This window comes from Mustelus asterias, chromosome 12 (assembly GCF_964213995.1).
Source record: "Mustelus asterias chromosome 12, sMusAst1.hap1.1, whole genome shotgun sequence".
In the NCBI taxonomy this organism is placed as follows: domain Eukaryota; kingdom Metazoa; phylum Chordata; class Chondrichthyes; order Carcharhiniformes; family Triakidae; genus Mustelus; species Mustelus asterias.
The window spans coordinates 19,572,939-19,594,471 of record NC_135812.1 but is presented as its reverse complement, the minus strand read 5'-3'; the positions used below and the strand labels follow the sequence as shown (position 1 = coordinate 19,594,471).

Below are 21,533 nucleotides of genomic sequence, written 5' to 3'. Positions count from 1 at the left end.
CCTATCTAAACCTCTAATCATCTTATATGTTTCAATAAGATCCCCTCTTAGCCGCCGCCTTTCCAGCGAAAACAATCCCAAATCCCTCAGCCTCTCCTCATAGGATCTCCCCTCCATACCAGGCAACATCCTGGTAAACCTCCTCTGCACCCTCTCCAAAGCCTCCACATCCTTCCTGTAATGTGGGGACCAGAACTGCACACAGTACTCCAAGTGCGGCCGCACCAGAGTTGTGTACAGTTGCAACATAACGCTACGACTCCTAAATTCAATCCCCCTACCAATAAACGCCAAGACACCATATGCCTTCTTAACAACCTTATCTACTTGATTCCCAACTTTCAGGGATCTATGCACACATACACCTAGATCCCTCTGCTCCTCCACACTATTCAAAGTCCTCCCGTTAGCCCTATACTCAACACATCTGTTATTCCTACCAAAGTGAATTACCTCACACTTCTCCGCATTAAACTCCATCCGCCACCTCTCGGCCCAACTTTGCAACCTGTCTAAGTCTTCCTGCAAACTACGACACCCTTCCTCACTGTCTACCACACCACCGACTTTGGTGTCATCAGCAAATTTGCTAATCCACCCAACTATACCCTCATCCAGATCATTACTAAATATTACAAACAGCAGTGCCAGTCTGGGCCTCAGCACTGCCCAAGGATCAAAGTGCCCATGCCCAGGGGGCACCTTGGCACTGCCCATCAGGCATGGGACAGTGTCATGGGGGCAGGGGGTCCCACTGCCACTGGGATCAATGGGAATAGGCAGGCGGCCAGCAATCAGGGCAGGCATCTGCACACTGGTGGCCTCTGCATTGCACAGAGAGTGGGAGATTCTAGTGTGAACTCCCACTGAAATAAACAGCGTGAAGTACTCCAGTTTTCCCCCAAATTCAACACTTAGAATTGTTTGGGAGAATTCCGGCCTCAGATACTGACAGATCTACCAGCATTGAGTTCAATGACTTTAAAACAGACTTACAAGCTAACAGAAAACAGTTTACACACATAAAATGCAGTAAAAGATTTAAACAAGTGATTATGATTTAAAAACACAAATGCTGATATTTTGAACGTATCAATGTATTTTTAAGAATCATTGTTCACTTTAGCCAAAGGCAGACTGCTGCAAAGCATCATGGTGAAGGGCATTAAGACAAAGCCATATTCTAAGAGAATACTGAAACCTTGGAAATATGCAAGTTTTATCAGCAGAGTTTCTAGTGGTAAGAACATTCAGAACACTGAATCAAACTTCATGAATACAGTTTATTCACTGTCCAGATAAGATGGATGCTTGCCCAGATGTAGAGTCATGTGTTAATCTGGTTTGGCAGTGACCTGTAGGGAACTTATGGGAACATCCACTTTGAACTTTGTGGCTGGCGTCTGGTTACCAAGGGATACATGATGTTGAGTTAGCCAAAATGGGAGAAAGCATCCGGATTCTAAGGACTAATGAAATGCCATTATGCCAAAAGGTAAGATGTGATTGGCTAAAGTATATGACAGGTATAATTGTTGAATTACGTATACTGAAAACAATTGATTTAAAGCTAATGAAAGGCTGGAGCAATTGATAAGAAAATCTATAATTGATCTGTTTTGAATTGTATACATCAGAATTCATTGGAGGGGTTTAGGTGCTCCATTTCAGGAGCTGCCCTGACCCTTTGATGATTTCTCCTAGTAGCCGCTGGTCAAAATAAAAGGTTGCGTCTTTAAACTGAGACACTGGCTTCATGAGTCTTGTATTGTCTGAAATTTCTTATGCTACCCGGTCATCTCGAAAACCCCACCAACAACTTTTTAACCGTGTCAAAGACTGTAGAGAGGCTGAAGACAATCAGGAGAAACATTACATCATGGCCAGTCACAGGGACTGACACTTGTGATTATGTTTGTGGCTGTTAGTGATATTGGAGGCAAGTAAGGAAATGTCGCCAATTCACAGTATGTGAAACTTTTCTGAAAACTGTAAATTTATAGTGTATTGATACATGTGCAATTCTTAAAACTGTTTTTTCTCAAGATGGTAATGTTTGACTAATGCAAGAGAAAGGACTCAAAGAAGACTGCCAGGGACTAAAAAAATGACTTCCAATGCAGTTTAGGTTACAGGCTGCCAGTTTATAATGGTCAAGTCTAAATTACCCTACTGTTTACAATTTTTAAAAAAACATCTACATGGATGAGACTTTGATTTTTTTTTAAATTTATTGGATTTTTGGTTCATAGTTAAAAATAGAAGAAACAGTTTCTTGGTTTCTGCACAATTAGTTCCTCGTTATTACCATAAAGTGGATATAAAGTTAACAGTTAAAGTTTATTTATTAGTCACAAGTAGGATTACATTCACACTGCAATGAAGTTACTGTGAATATATAACTTTAATACCCAAATTAATGATGTTTTAAGAAAAGGAACCAGTAATGCAAAATTGTACTCAACATTTCAAACTCAGATTTCCAGCCTAAGAAAAAATATAAAAGAGCTGTTCAGTACTTTGTTTTAAATATTATATATCATCTGCATTAACATGTCTCTGATCAGAAAACAAAAAAAACCAAGAAAATTAGCAGAATTCTGAAAATTAATAAAAGGAAAATGATGAACATAAATAACAAACTTAATGTGCAAATCTATAATCTAACTCTTGATCTTAAAGAAGTTTATAGCAGGCTTCTTGTGCCTGAAGTATGAATTTCAGTTTTTACAGGTCCTAAAAATTATTTTGAAGCTTGAAAACCTACAAAAGTTAATCAAAACCTTTCCTGCAAGCCAAGGAGAGCTCAACTGCATAACTGCCGATGGTTTTTTAAAAAAAATATCGCCATTAAATAACTCGTTTTAATGCAAGAGTGCCCAACTTCCTATGTTGTAAATCTCTACAATCAGCAGTTTAGCCACCAAACTATTAACGTAACACACTTCCATACAAGATTCCACAAAATCATGACTGCACTACAGATCTAGTCTAAACAGAATTTACAAACCACCTGTCCTTAAGAATTCCAAAAATACCAGGAAGGAATCTTTTTTTTTATAATGCAACAATGCTGTAATTTGCAGAACTGAGTTAAAGTGACTTCAACACATGCATCCACACCCTTTATTGCTATTTAAATGTCACAGCTCACTGTAGAGCAATTTGAGTAAACAACTCTGGACACAATTTTGCAGTTAAAACATGCCTAAGGAACTCACTGCACAGTCTGCTTTTTATTAATTAAAAGCACAGCCTTTTAAGCCAAGATGAAGTGTTGGCATTCGTGATTGCAATCTGACATACAGGAATAAACAATTTTTGAATTTCAAAACTAAATAAAACCATCTGCTGAAAAAAAAGTCAATGGAAAATGATCAAATATGTCTCTTAGATCACAAGAATTAAATGGCATCAGCATTACAAGGCGGCCTGCATGCCTTTGCAAAAGGTTTTAGACCACATTACTTGGAAATGTAGCAACAGACTTCAAAAGGACACAGACGCATTGGTGATATTTTAAAGTATAACTTCACACCCAGACTATTTCTCCCTTTGGAGAATAATGGCAGAGTTGGTGGAAGAATTCCCAAGCTGAAAATCAGCTTGCTGATCCATGTTATGAACACTCCTTCCATGGTCAGCACGTCACCTTTCCCTCTAGAACCCAGTCTATTTTGTTTTGTTTTCTCAGTGCAGTTTTGTTTTTTGTACCTGTCATTATTGTAATGTACTGGTGATGGACTTGAATCTGGAGCTTCTGACTATCACTGTACCAACTGGTAACTGAAATTTAAATACAGATCTGTGAAGTGATGTATTTAAATAGGAACAATGAGAAGCAATGCAAACTAAATAGTACAATTTTAAAAAGTGATGACGAAACAGAAAGAACTTGGGAGGGTGCGTATACAAATCTTTACAGTGGCAGCACAAATTACACAGAGACGAGAGAAGCTGGGATTGCTCTCCTTTGAGTACAGGAGGGACTTAATGGATGTGTGTTCAGAATCATCATGAGGGAGTTTTGATAGAACAAATAAAGAGAAACTTTAGAAAAGGTCACAACCAGAGAATACATATTTTCAATAGTTAATGGAAAAACTAGAGAGGGACCTTTTTGTTACAGCAAGCTGTGATCTGGAATGCGCTATCTGATTCAATAACAACTTTCAAAATGGATTTGGATAAGCGGAAGGACAAAAAATATGCAGGATTATCAGGAAAGGATAGTGTCATGGGACTAACTGGCCAGCTCTTTCAAAGAGCGGGCACAATGATCTAATGGCCTCCTTCAGGTTGGTCCCATGATTTGAAGTGCATGAAAGTCAACAAAATCCCTTTGCATGTCAATTGTACATATAATAAAGAGAAAGTAAAAACATGCAGCAGTACTTAGTCCCTAAGGTAAGTGTAATAGGGTGGCACACTTCAGACATTGTCAAGAGGCTGCAGACTTTGTTAGGAACAAAAAGGCATTTATTGATGGTGAGAAACTATTCACAGAAGATTGCAGCCCGAGGTTCACTGGAGCAGCGCTCCAGCCTTTAGATAGAATAGAATCATAGAATACCTACAGTGCAGAAGGAAGCCATTCCGCCCATCATGACTGAACCAACAACAATCCCACCCAGGCCCTATCCCAGTAACCACACATATTTATCCTACTAATCCCCCTGACATCCCCCTAATACTAAGAAGCAATTTAGCATGGCCAGTCAACCTAACCCACACATTTTTACATGTTTTCTTCATGATTGCCAGATATATTCTGACCAAAAAAGGTCTTCAGCCTGTGGGGTGATCACTCACTCAGTTCCTCAGGTCAAGTGACCCACTTCTGCTGTACTGTCTTAAAGAGACAGACACCACATACACAACATCCCTACCCTTTCCCAAACAAACTTCAAAATTGAATTACTCAACCCACATTCTAAATAAATATTATACAAGTTAGACATTTGTAGATTGATGTAGCCATTGTTCAATGGAGGGATCTTGAGGCTTGCATTTAATATATCACTTCTTCTAGAAAGCTTCAACTATGCACAATTCCAATATAGTTTGCATGGGATTCTTCCATACAGGCCAGCTGCTTTCAGAGTTCTGTCTTAGACTGTGCACTGACCATGGACTACATACTTTACTCTGCAGATGGTGTCACTCTCCAATCCTTTGTTAATCCTTTTTCTGTGTCAAGGATCTTAGTATTCAATTCATGAAGATATCACCACCACAATACAACACAGTCTTGCGTCTGGACAGTTCTTGTACAATCTCAGTTTATCGTTTGTGAAGGAAATGGTCATGGGCCTCTGTTTCTTGTACTTGGTAAGAAGTTTAACACCAGGTTAAAGTCCAACAGGTTTATTTGGTAGCAAAAGCCACACAAGCTTTCGGAGCTCTAAGCCCCTTCTTCAGGTGAGTGGGAATTCTGTTCACAAACAGAGCTTATAAAGACACAGACTCAATTTACATGAATAATGGTTGGAATGCGAATACTTACCAAAAAAGGCATCTCCACATCTTGTACTTGGGTCATGGGATACTTACCAAAAAAGGCATCTCCACATCTTGTACTTGGGTCATGGGATAAAGTTTCTTCGCTTCCCAGCATTTCTATTCAGCATGTTTTCCATCAACCATGTTATCATATTGTTTCTTGTGCATTTCTATTAGTGTAGCCATTTAAGCTATCTTGTCTTGGCATGTCGTCTCAGTTTCCTTCTCTGCTTGAATTGCTGCTTTGTCTCGTTCTCTCTCACACATCTCCATCAACTGAATTGCTTAACTTACCAATCTCTTCCTATCATCTACTGCATCACCAATCATGTGTTGAAACCCAAGTTCTTTATTCCAGGTATCTGCTTCTTCCTCCACCCCCAAGTTTTACATTTTTAAAATGTCTTTAACAGTCTCAAGACTTCCAAAAGCTTTTTCTAAACAACGAAGTAATTTTGAAATGTACTCTAATTGCAAGACTAAATGTCTCATCAAGATATACAAGAGAATGTAAAAATGGGCATATATAAAGCTGAACTCAGTGTAAAAAAGTAACCAAAAAATGTCTAACTCAAAATGCATTCCTTCTTTTGACAATGAACACTAAAGTTTCATGCTATCCAAATATTATTGACATACAGTAAGCACAACATATTGGAATTTCTTTCTGCTGATGTAACCCTGAATTAGACCTGGAAATGACCCATTTCAGCACCCATTCTGTCACTGTCAAACTGAATGTAAATTTCCTACTAAATTCATTAGATTGAATATGCCTAAAAGTAGTTTCAATTTATTTTGCCAACAATCACACATAATACATACAGTATATTTAAGAATAGACAATCAGGAAAACTTCTCAGTTTTCAATGTCATTTAAACTAGAAAGAGAGGATACAAAAAAGCTCAAAATATATTAGAGAAACACCTAAAAATGATCTTTCCCTGCTACTGCTGAAAACATTATAATTTTAAGAAAGCGAAAAGCATTATTGAGGCTGTGATTAGTTTCAACGATGCAATCAATAAACAACTGTTAACGATCAGGAGATTTGGTCTTAGAGGTTAGGCACATTGCAGTGATATAGTGGTATTGTCGCTGGACTAGTAATCCAGAGACCCAGGGTAATGCTCTGGGGACCTGGGTTCAAATCCCAACACAGCAGGTGGTGAAATTTGAATTAAATAAAAATATGGAATTAAAAGGGATGAGCATGAAACTATTGTTGATTATTATAAAAATCAGTCTGGTTCACTAATGCCCTTTAGAGAAGGAAATTTGTCATACCCGAATAATGGAGTTGGCTCTTCGATGCCCTCTGAAATGGCCTGACAAACCACTCAGTTCAAGGGCAATTAGGGATGGACAATAAATGTTGCCCCAGCCAGTGATGCTCACATCCCCTGAATGAATGAAAATTCACTTGCATCCAAAATTCCACAAATCTTAAAGTACATATTTAGTTTACACCCAGATTACACATATTCCTGGACTAAAGGTCCAAGGAAATTCAAGGCAACATAATCACAAAAGTTTACAACTTTTAATGTTGTCATTAAACGTTTTCAGAGAAATAGGAAACAAGCTGACTGGGCCAAAAAAAAATCAAATGTAATTAAACATCCCAACTATTACTCTTCTAGACTTGATTTCACACCTGTTTTGAATGTGCATAACTGCAGGAAATTTGAGTGTATGGCTCTTAAGCCTGGAGAGCAACTGTGTTTAAAATGAGCTAAAATGCATTGCAGTACAGGGATCAATAAACAACAACAACAATAACAACAACAACTTCACAGAATCACAGACATCACTTTTGAAAGGATATCAATGCATTTAAGAGAGAGTACAAAAAAAGTTGAGATTCCGGGGATGAAGAATTTCATTTATGAAGATAGATTGGAGAAGTTAGGATTGTTTTCCTTGGAGAAGAGAGAGATTTGATAGAGGTATTCAAAATCATGAGGAATCTGGATATTAGATAGGGAGAAACTATTCCCACTTGTGAAAGTATTGAGAATGAGCAAGCTTATATTTAAAGTAATTGGTGAAAGAAGAAAACTGATGTAAGGCATTTAAAAAAAAGCAACAAGAGGAAAAACGCAGCAAGTGGTTAAGGTCTGGAATGTACAGCCTGAGAGTGTGATGGAATGTTCAACTGAATAATTCGGAAGTGAATTAGACTTACCTGAAAGGGAAGAATATACAGGACTACAGGAAAAAGGCAGGAGAATGACACTAAGTGAATTGCTCATTCGGAGATCCATTGCAGACAGGATGGGCCAAATGGTCTCCTTCTGCAGTGTGTGTTCTGTGATTCTGAACAACAACTTGTACATATTGTCCCGATGTGCATCACATGAGCAATACAAAACAAAATATGACACTGCACTACATAAGGAAATATTCGGCAGATGATGAAATCTCGGTTAAAGAGGAAAGGAGGATCTTTAATTAATGTAAACAAAATGTTGAGGTGTATTGTTACTTGTGTAACACACTTGCACCAGAGCTTCCTCAATCCTTTACACCAGGTATTTGTCTTGCATCACAATTATATTTATCTCTGGACACAAATATACAGGAAATTCCACCACTACATGGTTTTGCTTTGAAATTCAGTCTGAACTTCTGAAATAATGCACACTTTTTTTCAGCAGAACTGCAACAATGGCTATGAGTAAAAGCCGTTGTGCAGTCTGACACAAAATAACAAAGACAAACATATATTTATGATGTCCATAATTCAGAAATATAATAAATAAATGAGAAATTGTGTACTTGTGTAGCTTCTTTTATACTACGCTTAATTCACCCCCCCCCGCACCCAACCTTTTGGAGCCAAATGAAAAAGAAAATGGAGCACAATGTAAAAGAGCGGTGTAAAAAATGTTTTAATCTTATTTTATTCTGCCAACCCCCTCCCTCCATAGGGCTATCCGTAACTTGTTCTTATGTTTTGCCTTCACAGAATACTGACCCTTGTTCTGCTATCTCGCCTTTTATGCTATCAACACCTTCTTTAGTTTTTAAAACACTATTCTTTGCCTCATGTCCATGACATCTTTGTCAAATCTTTCCCAAGGTCCCACATATACCTGACCTTCTATTTTCTCCATCTGCTCCAAAACCTCCTCAACAGTATAAAATCCATCACGTCTACCTCTCTTCAACTCTGAAGGGTCATTGGGATTTGAAACCTTAACTCTGTTTCTCTCTACACAGATGCTGCCAGATCTGCAGAGATTGTCCAGCATTTTGTTTTTATTATGTAAAAAGGGCTGCTTATTCACTGGCACACAGTGCCAGTGCAACATGTGCCAGTGAATGCCAGACACCCAGTTTCACATCTTGTTGTACCATACCAAAACAAATTAACCATTAAACGTGCGTTTAACCATTAAACCATAATGTGGCATGAAATTTTAAAGGTAACAACAATTGCATCAAATTTAAATATGATACTTACAACTAATTTTCCAAAACAATGTAACTACATTTTCATCAAACTTGCATTATTCAATCATACTAATACCAATAGCAGCTGGTTCAAAAAGAACACAAATCTCTATAAACACTGTGAAGCACCCTTGAATTAACTTAAATATAAACACTATTATGTTAATGTTTTCCTCATTAATCACTATTAACAACCAGAACAAAAAATGTTTGCTGGCCTTGCTCGACAAAGTACAACAATTTCAGGTACCACATCATGTTTGAACATCTGCAATTCTAATTAGAGAAACCATTTGCAACACAATCACTAAGATCCATACAAAATAAAATAAGACCACTGATATATAATCAGAATATGCAATGAGGAACCTTAACAAATTGCAGTTCAATAATAAGTAAATAGGTTTCTCAACTGTGGATGTTAGATTCTTGCTCAGTAAAGATCCCAGAATTATCAATAATCAAGCAGGACCCTTGACTTGATATGATCAGAAAACGAGAATTCCCTCCAGTAGTTTGGAGCTATAACAAGTCCCAAAATTGAACACCTGATCAAATCAATGAGAGTTAATTTATTTTAAGTACTTACACCAAAAGTATCTCTGCGAATTCCTTTATGGTTTCTCAACCAAGATCGGCTGAGCTCATTCAACTCAAGGATTGGCTGCACTTTCAATCTCACGGTGTCTCCAGATTGACGGATCATCTCAACTATTTCATCTCGTGATTTATTTTCAACATTCTTACTGTTAATTTCCACTAGTCTGTCACCTGGCATCAGACCCAATGCCAGATCTTTGGTACCAGCGCCAGGTTCTGCAAAGTGAACCATTCTGCGGTAAACTTGCCCATCAGGTCCTCTGTCCAACATGGTAGTTCTCCGCAAAGAGAATCCAAAGTCTCCTGTGTTTCTTCTCTGCAAAACAAGCTCTCTGGGTTCTGTAGGTAAAGGTGGTACAACAGGAGGAAGCCGTAGGTCAGCAGCAAAACTTTTATCCACAATTTCCGGAATTAGAGTGTTAGGACTTGCCATTAACACTGTATCGGATATATTTTTCGGAATTTCCTCCAGATACTGAACTAGTAAGCCTTCATTTCTCATTTCTACTTGTGGTGAAGGAGTTGCAGAATTTTCTGATGGAGATGACACCTCGGACGTCTCGTCTCGGCTCTTTTGTGAAAAAGAGAACCTCTTTACTAGTTGGACTGAATTCTGTTTAGCAAGAGAGCCAAACAAAGCTGCTCTCTGAAGTACAGATCCCTTCAAACTACTCTCATCTATTTTGAGGTCGTCACTGGAACTGGCAGTACTCAACTGCTCGGAATCAAAAATCATGCTTCCTCTGTTACTAACAGTGTCCGAATCAATATCGGTAAGATTAAGATCTGAACTACTAGCTACTTTAATTGGGATTGGAGCAGAAATTTCCAGTTTAGTCTTTGATTCCCGCTTCGATGATCGATTCAAATTAAAGAGTCCTCGACGAAGACCAACCTCCTCGAGACTTTTCAATTCTGCTACAGACATTTTTTCCCGTTTTTCCTTCTTTTCTTTCTTTTCTTTTTTATCTTTGTCTTTTTTGATTAAGTTAAACATTTTCAATGTTTTGTGTGCAAATTATTAACGAGTGAAAAAGTAATTAATAAAGATTGGTCCAGCTGCAATCAGGGACAAATCACTTTTCTTCTTAAACAGGTATGACCAAATGTAATGTTGTATGTCTGAAATGAAATCAAAATGATAGTTACAACAGAAATATACATAACTCTAAACTATTCAGTGCTCAACTTTAATATTAAATTTACTAAAATTATTCAAATTAATATTATCCATGTCATTGCAATTACAAATAGCATAATAATATAGATACCAAAAATGAACATGCATCCAAAATGCATAATAATCTTTTAACTTCTCAAATAGCTAAGTTGCTAGGCTTGCTAGCCAGTACAGAAATCAGTCATGCAGGTCAGAAAGGTTCGAAACTCAATGTGCAGAGTTAATTGATCTCAGGCAGGTGGAACAACCACAATTGGTAGGTGTTCTTTAGCTATGGGGAAGTGGAAGAAAGCTATAGGTAAGTTTCCCTCAATTATCATCTTCAGTAAATCCTGATGAAAAAAGATGTACATGTGGATGCCATGTGAGCAGTGACTGGGGTTTAGCTTTGATAATTCCCCACACTTAAACTTACCATTTGTGTTCATAAATGGGGAATAGTCGTAGGTGAGGTACCAACAGGTAGTGCCACCTGCAAAACCATATGCAAATCTTAACAGAAAAGATCCTATCAGACCAACTTCTGACAACCCAAGGCAACTGTGGCAAGTCTTGATATTATGTACTTCGAGTTTCAAAATGCATTTCATAAAATTCTACACAACAGACTAATATCTAAACTAATTAGCTGTAGGGATTTAGAATGGATAAAAAGTGATTGAAAAGGTAAAAATTGAATTTGTAAATTGAGAGGAGGTAGGAAGAGAAAGAGAAGGGCATAGTAGGTGCCTCAGAACTCAATGCTGGGACCATTGCAGTTTCGAATTTACAAACGACCTGGATTCAAAAACTCAATATAAAAGGTGTCAAGTTGCACAATACCAAAACAAAAATGGCAGCAGAGTCAATGGAGGAAACGCTGAAATTACAGACAGTGTTAGACAGCATATGTGAATGAAAACAATAGCTTTTGAAATTTAGTGCAAACAAGTGTAACGAGTGAGGAAGAAAAAGTAGTTAACAAGAAAACATCACGGATGAAGTTAAAAATAGTAAAGAACGAACCCAAGAGACATTTGAGAATATTAATAACCAGTCAATAAACCAACCGTATCCAAACAGTGCACAGCAATCAACGGTCTACAGGACATTAGTGAAAAACAAGTCAAATGAGGCAATAATCAAACTTTATGGGTACAAATGCGCCCGTCAATCAGCATGGTGAGCTGGGAAAATAGCATGCAGTGCAAAAAATCCAATTTGCGCCCAGTGCTTAACGGTTTGCTATCTTCCAGGATGCTTCCTAATGGCATGAACTGCTTTGCACTTATTACCATGCATTTGCCAGGATTTCAATATCATAAGTGAGCTCAGCACGACTGTTCCCCCCCTCCTGGATGCTTCCCACTTTTCCTGCGTGGTGTCACGCCGGTGTGAATCACTACTGCTCTATTAAAGTGTGGCTCAGGCACAACAATAGCGAGGGAGAGCTAGAAGGCGAGTACCAATGAGCACCAACCCCTGGGGTACAGGGGTGGGGGGGTTCTTAGCTGCTGCCATGGTGCAGGATGGGGGGGGTCAGGGGCTCCTATCAGTCCAGGGGTCGCTGATGGCATGGGCTTGTGTTGTGCCCCTTCCCACTGTCGGCTGGACAATCCCCGGGGGCTGCATATTTGGACGAGTCCCAACCCCACTGATGTCACTCTGGTTACACTACCATCTGTCTGCTGTACAGGCTCTGTGGTTTATATTTCATCCTAGGCCCCAGTAAAAGTTACAAGCATCAAGTCTAGCAGCTGTTGCCCCAATCACGGAAGCTCTGCAGGTGTTAACACGCTTCCTCCTACTTCATAGAGTTTGCAGTGCTCCCTACAATGGCAACCAGTCATATGAAACTCAAGGATGCTTCTCCACTGTTGGCCTGAACTGCAATCCATTCCTGGAAACCTGTGCACCAGATGATCAGGTGGGTGCACGGATGTCTATGCCTCAAGGGTTCCCAATGGGGACCTCTCACAGCCACCATTTGCTCTCTGTGCCAGTCGTTGTCAGGATATGGTCAGTACCCAATTGAGGTGACAACATGGACCGGGGATGGTGTTGGGTTGCAGGCATCCAGACTCATGGGGACATGTGGTGCTGGAAGTGGGTGAGAGGTCTGGGATGAACAACATTACAGACTGTTTCTTTCTCAATCTCCTTGCCCCCACCACCACCTCCCCCACCCCAGGGCAAAGATGGATTTCATCTTTGAGCCAGCAGGGTTGGCACTTATACTTATGGCTTCTGAGGCAGGAAAGGGAGACAGCTGCCCACGGCAAAGCCAACCCAGGCTAGAGGCCGCAGCAGAAGGACAGGGAGCAAGAGGATACCAGCTCCCTTTGGCATGAAGGTCACGATGGCCCTCAACCTTTACACACAAGCGCATCAGTGAGGTCACAGATGCCCTGTATGCCCGGGCAAGCAATTACATCCACTGGGCCCAACAGGATGCTCGGGTTGCCGGCTTTGCCAACATCGTCACAATGCCCCATTATCAATGAGACACACATCTGTTAAATCAAGGGGTGCCCTTTATTAATCAAAAGGGGTTCCACTCATTTAATGTTCAGATTGTGCGTGACCACCTTCTGAATATCATGAACATGTGCGCACGCCACCAAGGGAGTGAGCACAATAGTTTCATCCTGCAGAACTCAGACATCCCCAGGGTCTTCAAGGACCACCCCGGGCTACCCGCTATGGTCATGGCTGATAACACCAGTGCAAAGGCCCCAGATCGATGCGGAGACCCGCTTCAATGAGGCCCACACAGCCACCCATTCCATCATCAAATGATGCATTGGGCTCCTGAAAATGCGATTCCACTGCCTGGACCACCCTGGTGATGCTCTGCAGTACAGCCCTGAGGGTCTCCCACATTGTGATAGCTTGCTGTACACTCCACAACCTAGCGTAGCAGCAGGGAGACATCCTGGAGGAGAAGGCGGTTGCAAGGGTCCAACAGGGCAAGACGGCAAGGGAAGCGCTCATCGTTGCAAGGTTCTCAGACTAGGAGGCCTGGCATACCATAGCTCCAAACCCAACCACCACTCCCTCCCCCACCCACCGTCCCCCCTGTCACCACCCACTGCCATGGGTCACACTGACATCACAGCAGAGTGATGGTCCTGGGTTGGCCATGCTGTGAATTGCTGGTCCAGGCTGGAGATTCATGACGACTCACTATGCAGTACGCTGTGATGCTGCCTTGGTGCAACAGAAGTCTGATTCCTACCTGTCCTCTGACTGCACACTGGCACCCGAGCCCACGTCCGAGTGAGGGTCGGGTACACCGCTGTGTAGCCCAATGCCCCAAGGGTGGGGATGGTCCTAGGGTCCGGTGGGCACGGGGTTGCCATCCAAGACTGTCACTGTTGGCCTACATGCCGCCCACTGCTGGGACTGCGACTGCTTGGGGCCAGCGGGGACTGGAGCAGAGGAGCTCAGCCCACTGAGTCCCGCATCAGCGATGGGGGCCAGTGACCTCACAACCCTAACAGCGTTTTCAGATGAGCACTTGCATACCACGGCAGTCAGGGATTTAGCACAGGTGCTGGGAACTCAGGATCGCTGACTTGGTTGGCCAAAGGTCATCTCTTGCACATACGACACTTAGCGTCACTGCATACAGTTGGGGTACGGTTATCCCTCTGGGAGACGGATCACAGATTAATTACACCCTTGGTGGGCATCTCCTGGGGGGAGAGGGGGGCTGACACATGGAGGATCTTGGTCGACTTTCAAGTGTCAAGTTTATAGCCGTGCTACCCTCTTCAACCTGTTGCCCATGAGGTGCACCGATGTTAGGAAAGGGCAATTTGGAAGCGATGGGGACAGCCAGAGTCTGTTGGATGCAAGGTCCCGGCATGGCCTCCAGCACTTCCTCCTACCTCAGGGTGCTCGTTGGCCCGGGGACACTCCACGGTACAGCGGGGCAGCTGCAGTGAGCTCCAGATGAATATGTGTCACTTGGCGACTGCAGTAGCCCACTGCACCATGGTGTGCAAGCCCTCAGCCACAGCCTCGGAGCCTGGACCAAGCTATGGATCCCCTCAGCAATAGTCCTCTGAAACTGTGCTATGCTCTAGGTCCCCTCATCAACAGACCTTGGAGTCTGGCCCAAGCTCTGAAGCTCCACAGCAGTCAAGCTCTGGTCAAGCTCAGAGAGCACTTGTTCAAGGGCTCCAAAGCTTGGGTCAGGCTCTCAAAGCCCATAGCCATGGCCTACTGTGTCTTCAGCACACTCCCGAGGCCCTCAGCCATGATCCTTTGAGACTTGGCCACGCCATGGACCCTGCCATCCAGGGCTGCCACTTCCTGCCCCCACTGCAATCGCCACACTTCCAGTATTTACCTGGGTGCTGCGCAATGCCTGCACCACCACCTCTGACTGAAGGCTGTGGGATTCCAAACAACCTTGCAGTCACTGGAGTGATGGTGACAGCTCCTCCTGCAATCCCCAGTTCTGCCTCTGCATCTCCAGCAGCTTTGGGGGAACTAATCCCAGTGGCTCAGCACCTAGCTGGCAGCCAGCTGTCTGTGCTCCCGGAGACCTCCACTCGCCCGAACCATCGGATGCTCCTGCCTCCACCTGATGTACATCTACGGCTGTGTGGTGCTCATCAGAAAGTACCCCAGAAGCTTCATCCCCAACTTGTCCCACTGAGGTGACTGCATCTATGCTGGTGAATGATGCCTGTGTCAATTAGTAGGTGCTTTCCTCAGAGCTTCTTCTTTCTACTGAGGTTTCCTTGAACTTTGCCTCCAGGGTATTGACGGGGGCTGCAGCAGGGGCACTGACTCCTAACAACCTAGCCTCAATGGGGTCACCTCCTGCAAAAGAGGGCACATGGTTCAGTGCAGGGAAGGGACAACTATCTAGGCAAATTGCAGCTTACTTGAGATAGGTCATATGAATGAAAGTTTTGAGGCTCCTCACTTCTGTGGCATATGCTAACCTGGCTGTCGGTCATAGCTCTACCTTCAGCCTCCCCTAATAGGTCCAAGGCACGGTCCTCAAATGGAGTCAGGAGATGCAGCTTGAAGACCCACCTCCAGTCTTCCCCCTTTCCCTCCCGTTATGGGCCATCTTCTCCTGCGGGATAAAGGGGACATTGAAAGCCTGGTGGTTGGAAGGTGTGGGGCATGGGGCCAATCAGATGGTGTATGTTCGGCAGGCAGGGAGGTGTGACGGGAGGTGTCAGGCTGTGGATCAACATGGACATTCCAGGCACAAGGGAGGGGACTGATGACAGGACAGGATGGACACTCACCCTTTCTGTCCAAACGTTCATTTTCTTTCTGCACTGACCCCCGGTCCTCCATGTCAGTGCGTGAGCACTGACAGCCGCTGCCACCGCTGACCAGGCCACATTGCCGGCCTGACCCCTGGATCTCTGACCATCTCTGGGGAAGATGGCCCTCCTCTCAATGGCATCCAGCAGCTGTACCAACTCTCCCTCCGTAAATTGTGGAGCTGCTACACCAGGTGCCATCTTCCTGGCGTAATTGACTGAGTGCATCGTTAGTGTTTAAATGTAGCTCCCACTTGTTAACGGCACTTAGGGTGAGTCACACACCTGGAGCCACCACGACAGCATGATTCGCATGGAGGCTCTTTCATCGCAATGCACTAAGTGTCGAAAAATTGCAATGCAGAGCACACCCAAGAGACCAGCGCAGAACATTCTTGTTTTCTCACCGTTATGACACCCTATATAACCAACCTATATTTCTCCAATCAGACCAGATCCTACATATTATGTCTTTCTTTGGACCGATTCCAATATTATTTTGGGTGGTGGAAAGTCAATTATGAGAAAAGACTAGAGAGACTTGGATTTTTGAGCCTCAAAAGCAGGTGTTTGAGGGAGAATAGCTCAGCATGAAAGTTGAATGGCCTACTCCTGGTTCTCGTTTCTACGTTTCTATGAAGTGGGGATCTGGGAACCCACTGGAAGCTCAGAGCAACTGTTGCCTGTTTGATTTGATTCATTATTGTCGCATATATTGGTATACAGTGAAAAGTGTTGTTTCTTGCACAATATACAGACAAAGCATACCATTCATAGAGAAGGAAAGGAGAGAGTGTTACAGTTATAGCTAAGGTATAGAGAAAGATCAACTTAATGCAAGGTAGGTCCATTCAAAAGTCTGATGGCAGCAGGGAAGAAGCTGTTCTCGAGTCGGTTGGTATGTGACCTCAGACATTTGTCTTTTTCCTGACAGAAGAAGGTGGAAGAGAGTATGTCCGGGGTGATATAATGACTGTTAGTCTGTGGAGCGTGATAAGAGGTAAAAAGAGAAATGTTTCTCTCTAGTACAAAGTACAAAAAAAGAAAATAATACTTGGTCAACAGTGCTTTTAATCATTTGTTACAGTAAAAGTTTTAAAACATGAAATCTTGCCATTTGGTCCTTCAAGCCTACTCTGCCATTCAATATGATAATGGCTGATCCTCTATTTCAATGCCATATTCCTTCTTTCTCTCCATAGCCCTTGCTGCAATTAAAATCTAAAAAAAAACTCTCTTCTTGAATGCATTCAGTAACTTGGCCTCCACAGCCATCTGTAGTCGAGAATTTCACAAGTTCACTATCCTTTGAGTGAAGACATTTTTCCTCATCTCAGTCCTAAATGTACCCTGTATCCTGAGACAGTGCGCCATGGTTCTAGAGTCCCCAACCAGGGAAAACATCCTCCCTGAGTAATAGGAAGTTTGAATCTCTTTTTAAAAAAGTTAATTCAACACAACAGAAATCAATATATATCTCTGAACTGTTCCCCATATAATTCACCGAATTCCAATGTTAGCAAAGAATTGACTACCTTGTTCTAATATTTTTTTTTTTAAATCAATAGCTAAGTTTTATACGATAAGAGTCTTCAAATAACAGAAACCACCTTGACCAGTTCATCCATTTTGATCGGGAGCTGGGTGATGAATGTTTATAGGACACCAGAGATAATTTGTTAGTCTTCAATGTATTGCCATGGGATATTTCATCGCCACTTGAGATGTACAGAGCCTGAATTTAAATGGTTTCACCCAAAGGACAGTAACCTATGCAATGCAGCACTCTGTCCCTACTGCGCTGAAGTGCCAGTTTACATTACACACTTAAATCCTGGAGTGGAATATCAACCCCACCCATCAATTTCCAACAGAGATAAAGATATACTAACTGACCTAAAATGACATTTATTTTTTAGTCTAAATGCTAAAGCTCTTAAAGACAACTTGCATCTTTCTTTGTGTTTACCACTAGTCTAATTCCATCTCATTCAGTTACTGGTTTATTTCACTTATGAAAGAAACTATTACTATGATGAGAACTGTAGTGAAGCAAAGAAAATCTGAAATTCCAGAATATAAACATGTTAAAAATTAACTTGCTTTTATTGGGGAAAAAGCAGGATTAGGCTATTGATTGGATGATCAGCCATGATCGTAATGAATAGCGGAGCAGGCTCGAAGGACCAAATGGCCTCCTTCTGCTCCTATCTTCTATGTTTCTATGTAATGAGGAATATATTTGTATACATACACATCAAACCCAAACTGTTGAAACGTTAATAGAATTATCCAAGGAAGTATGTTTATTTGTAAAGTGATGTGAAAAAAAACAAACATTTAGTTTGCTCCCTCACAGTCAACTCAAAATCTGTGCAAACATAAAAGTGAAAATGCGTGTCCATAGATTGGTCTTGACTTCATTCCTGAGGTCAGCTTTTCTTATTGAGAATCCCAGGTTTTTTTTAAAGAAAAGGTATTATCCTTAAGATCAGAGTCAAGTTTGTATTTTTATTTAAAATGTATTCAAAATGTAACCATTTTCCAAATGCTGTGTGTGTGTTCTGGAAGAATGCCATTCGCCTGTTTTGCCAAATTACAATGATTGAATAACAAACATTTTTAAATTATTTAAACTGTTTCTGAAAAGCAGCAAGTTACCCACTTTTCCAGTAAACAAGCTCCACAACTAAGTTTAACATTTGAAGGCCTATTTGGATACTTGAAAGATTTTTTAAAAAAATATTATGCTATATCATTTTGAAATGTGAAAGCTTCTGTGATCTTTGCAAAATTCTCTAAATTACTTTGCGAGGCAGCACTTGGTTAAAAAAAAAATTCTCACTTTGATGCTCCCAGACATCATATATCAGTAGACTTGATTACTTACTTCTGTCAATTCACACTGGATTCAGCTACTTATGTAACTTATCTGTGAACTCCCTTTCTCCACAATGAATACGTGGAACCCATGTTTAAGTGAGTCACAGGTACATTACACTACTTGTAATGAAATATTGAAACATCAATGTTGGTACAACACATTTTCAAAATAGGAGTAAAAAAGTCTAAACGTTTTGTCGTTCCACAACACTGTAATATAACGATGTTTCAAAAGGGAGTATTAAAGCTAAAAAGAACTAAGCCTTTATGTTACAGACATGAACACAGACACATCTCTATCTCAGTATAAAGTTACTTAGTGAACAGTGTTTATGTTGCTAATGTTCTGGTGCAAATCAGCAACAAAAGTAAGTTATATATCTGAAAGTAAATTTAACTGACAACAACAGTAAAATATTGCTATACTTCATTCAAATCAGTACTCAACTTTTTTTTATATAACAAAAAGTATTCAATATAAAAACATATATGCACATTTTTACAATAAATTAAAATGTTTATTTTCCTTTGCCAGCAGATCATTGTTATGAAGAAAAATATGTTCTCACATTATCACTAAGAAGAATGTCACACCTAAATGTGTATTGGAGAGATTTTGCAGTGGTGAAAACTAGAGATGTTTACCAGCATTGCAATGGCTGTATAAATAAACAAGTGGAATCCCAAAACTATTATACTTTTAGTGATTATAAGTTGCAAAAAGCAAACAAAAGTTCTGAAGTGTGGGACAAACAGTAGCAAATTAACTACCCAACTAAATATCTAATTGTTTGTTAATATGCATTTATGTTGCAACCAATCTCAGTGCTTTGAGCAATGAATAGCAAAATCTATTTGAATAAATACTGTAAACTATATATGTAATATAAAGGAACTCAAAATAATTCTCCAATGTTTGACAAAACAAAAACTTGCTTTCTAATAAGGAAATTGAGCAAAATGGCATAACTGACATCTATCTACCCTAGAATGTACTGAGAAACATAATTAAACACGATTTAAATAAACTGAAGGAGAGATCCACAGTTGCCAGTGTGTTGCCCAAATCTGCAAAACGTATTCTCAGTATAAGGCAATTCAATGGCACTTCTTGGAGCCAGGTTGTGTTCTTTGTGATTTTGGGTATGGACATTAGCACAGCCTCGAAAGCAAATAAATCATGAATATGCCAAATTTACCACGAACTTTTTTTTTGCAGCGGCTCAATTTGTCGCCTTGACATTAAAGAAAGGGGGGGGGGATGTCAACATGTCATCAGGACATAGATGGGTCGCATGTGTTTGCGATGGTCGTCCCCTTGTAGTGCACTGTACTGTGTGCTTTTAAAGATAAAGTCCGATTTGCACCTTCCTACCTTGCGAAATTCCCATTCCCCAGATGTGAGAGCTGTATGTAGAGGCAGTACTGAGCTTGGCCTACAATCCAAATCAGTAACACAATAGATGCATTCCACAAACAATAGGGAAAGATCAGCACACAAAAAAGGGGGGGGATTTTTATGCCTGTCAAATCAGTCGAAACAGGGGCTTTAATTCCCCTTGCCTTGATCAGCGTTGTTGCCCCTCTCTTTAAAAAAAAATTGTTGGATTCTCCAGGAAACGTTTGGCATTCGCTTCCTGAAAAGTCGAATCTCCCCTCCATCCACAAAAAGGGCTCAACATTGGGGGGCGGAGGCGACCCCCATTCACACACACATTATATTTATATGTTAGATATATAGATATAGCATTAAGGAATGATGGCAAATGCTACGGAATTAAACCTAGAGAAGGAAGAGGCGGTGAGGGATAAGCACTAGGAATTAGATAAGGGGGTGGATGAGGGAGCTGGGGCTGAAAGCAATGAGTCGGACTCACCGAGGGCAGCAGGAGCGTGCATTATTTGCGGGTCTCGCTGGCGGACAGCCCGTTGACAGCGCGAGCCTCTGCCGGCCACCGCCGCGCCACTCTGAGGCGATTAAAATGGCGCTGCGTGTGCGTGCGCGTGCGCTCGGCCGCTGGACGAGGTAGCAGGGAGCGTCCCGTCCACTGCGCAGCTGCCAGCTCGGGCCACGCGCAACACCCCCCTCCTTGTGCGCGCCTGCTAGGACGGCGCCCCCATTCTGGATACTACCCTCCCCGTCTTTGTGCCTGCTCGGTCCACGCGCTCCTTCCCTGGTCCCGTCCCCCCCCCCCCCCCCCCCCCAAGCAACAACCTCATTACCGGCTCGAGACGCTCTGCCTCGCGCTTCCCCCAACGGTCCACGCACACAACACGGCCAGCGGAGTGGCTTCGGGGAGGGAAGGAGGTAGGTAGGGATGAGGCCGTTCGGCCCTTCCGAGTCCATGCCAGCTCATCGCAGTCATCCCCCCCCCCCCCCCCCCATCAATCGCTGCTCCATCTCCTGTCGGAGGCAGCCCTGGAGTGAGAAAACGCAGATTGATCCGCGGTGAACTGCACTGGTGAAATCACAAAGATACCTTCAGATTATGCGTCTACCACAAGCATACGATGAATGTCCCTTTCACCAGATGGTGACTATCACTTTAGTCACCATCTGGTTAAAGGCACAGTCACCATCTGGTTAAATTGATAACCCGATGCTGACTATTGCTTTAACAAAATGCTGTCT

General features: G+C 41.8%; 1 protein-coding gene across 4 annotated transcripts in view; it reads right to left on the bottom strand.

Moving 5' to 3' along the window:
• The window catches only part of myo18ab (myosin XVIIIA b), a 250,293-nt gene extending 229,417 nt beyond the window's left edge, over window positions 1-20,876 (bottom strand). For 3 of the 4 annotated variants that reach the window (XM_078224889.1, XM_078224897.1, XM_078224898.1), the window contains exons 1-2: window positions 20,779-20,876; window positions 9,552-10,684 (exon numbers count right to left, since the gene is read on the bottom strand). In XM_078224889.1, the coding sequence (XP_078081015.1) occupies window positions 9,552-10,559 (1,008 nt within the window). In that variant the 5' untranslated portion in view covers window positions 10,560-10,684; window positions 20,779-20,876. Of the gene's footprint in view, window positions 1-9,551; window positions 10,685-20,778 lie in introns of those variants that run through there. The other variant, XM_078224878.1, reaches the window with a different exon arrangement.
• Window positions 20,877-21,533: the final 657 nt, after the last annotated feature.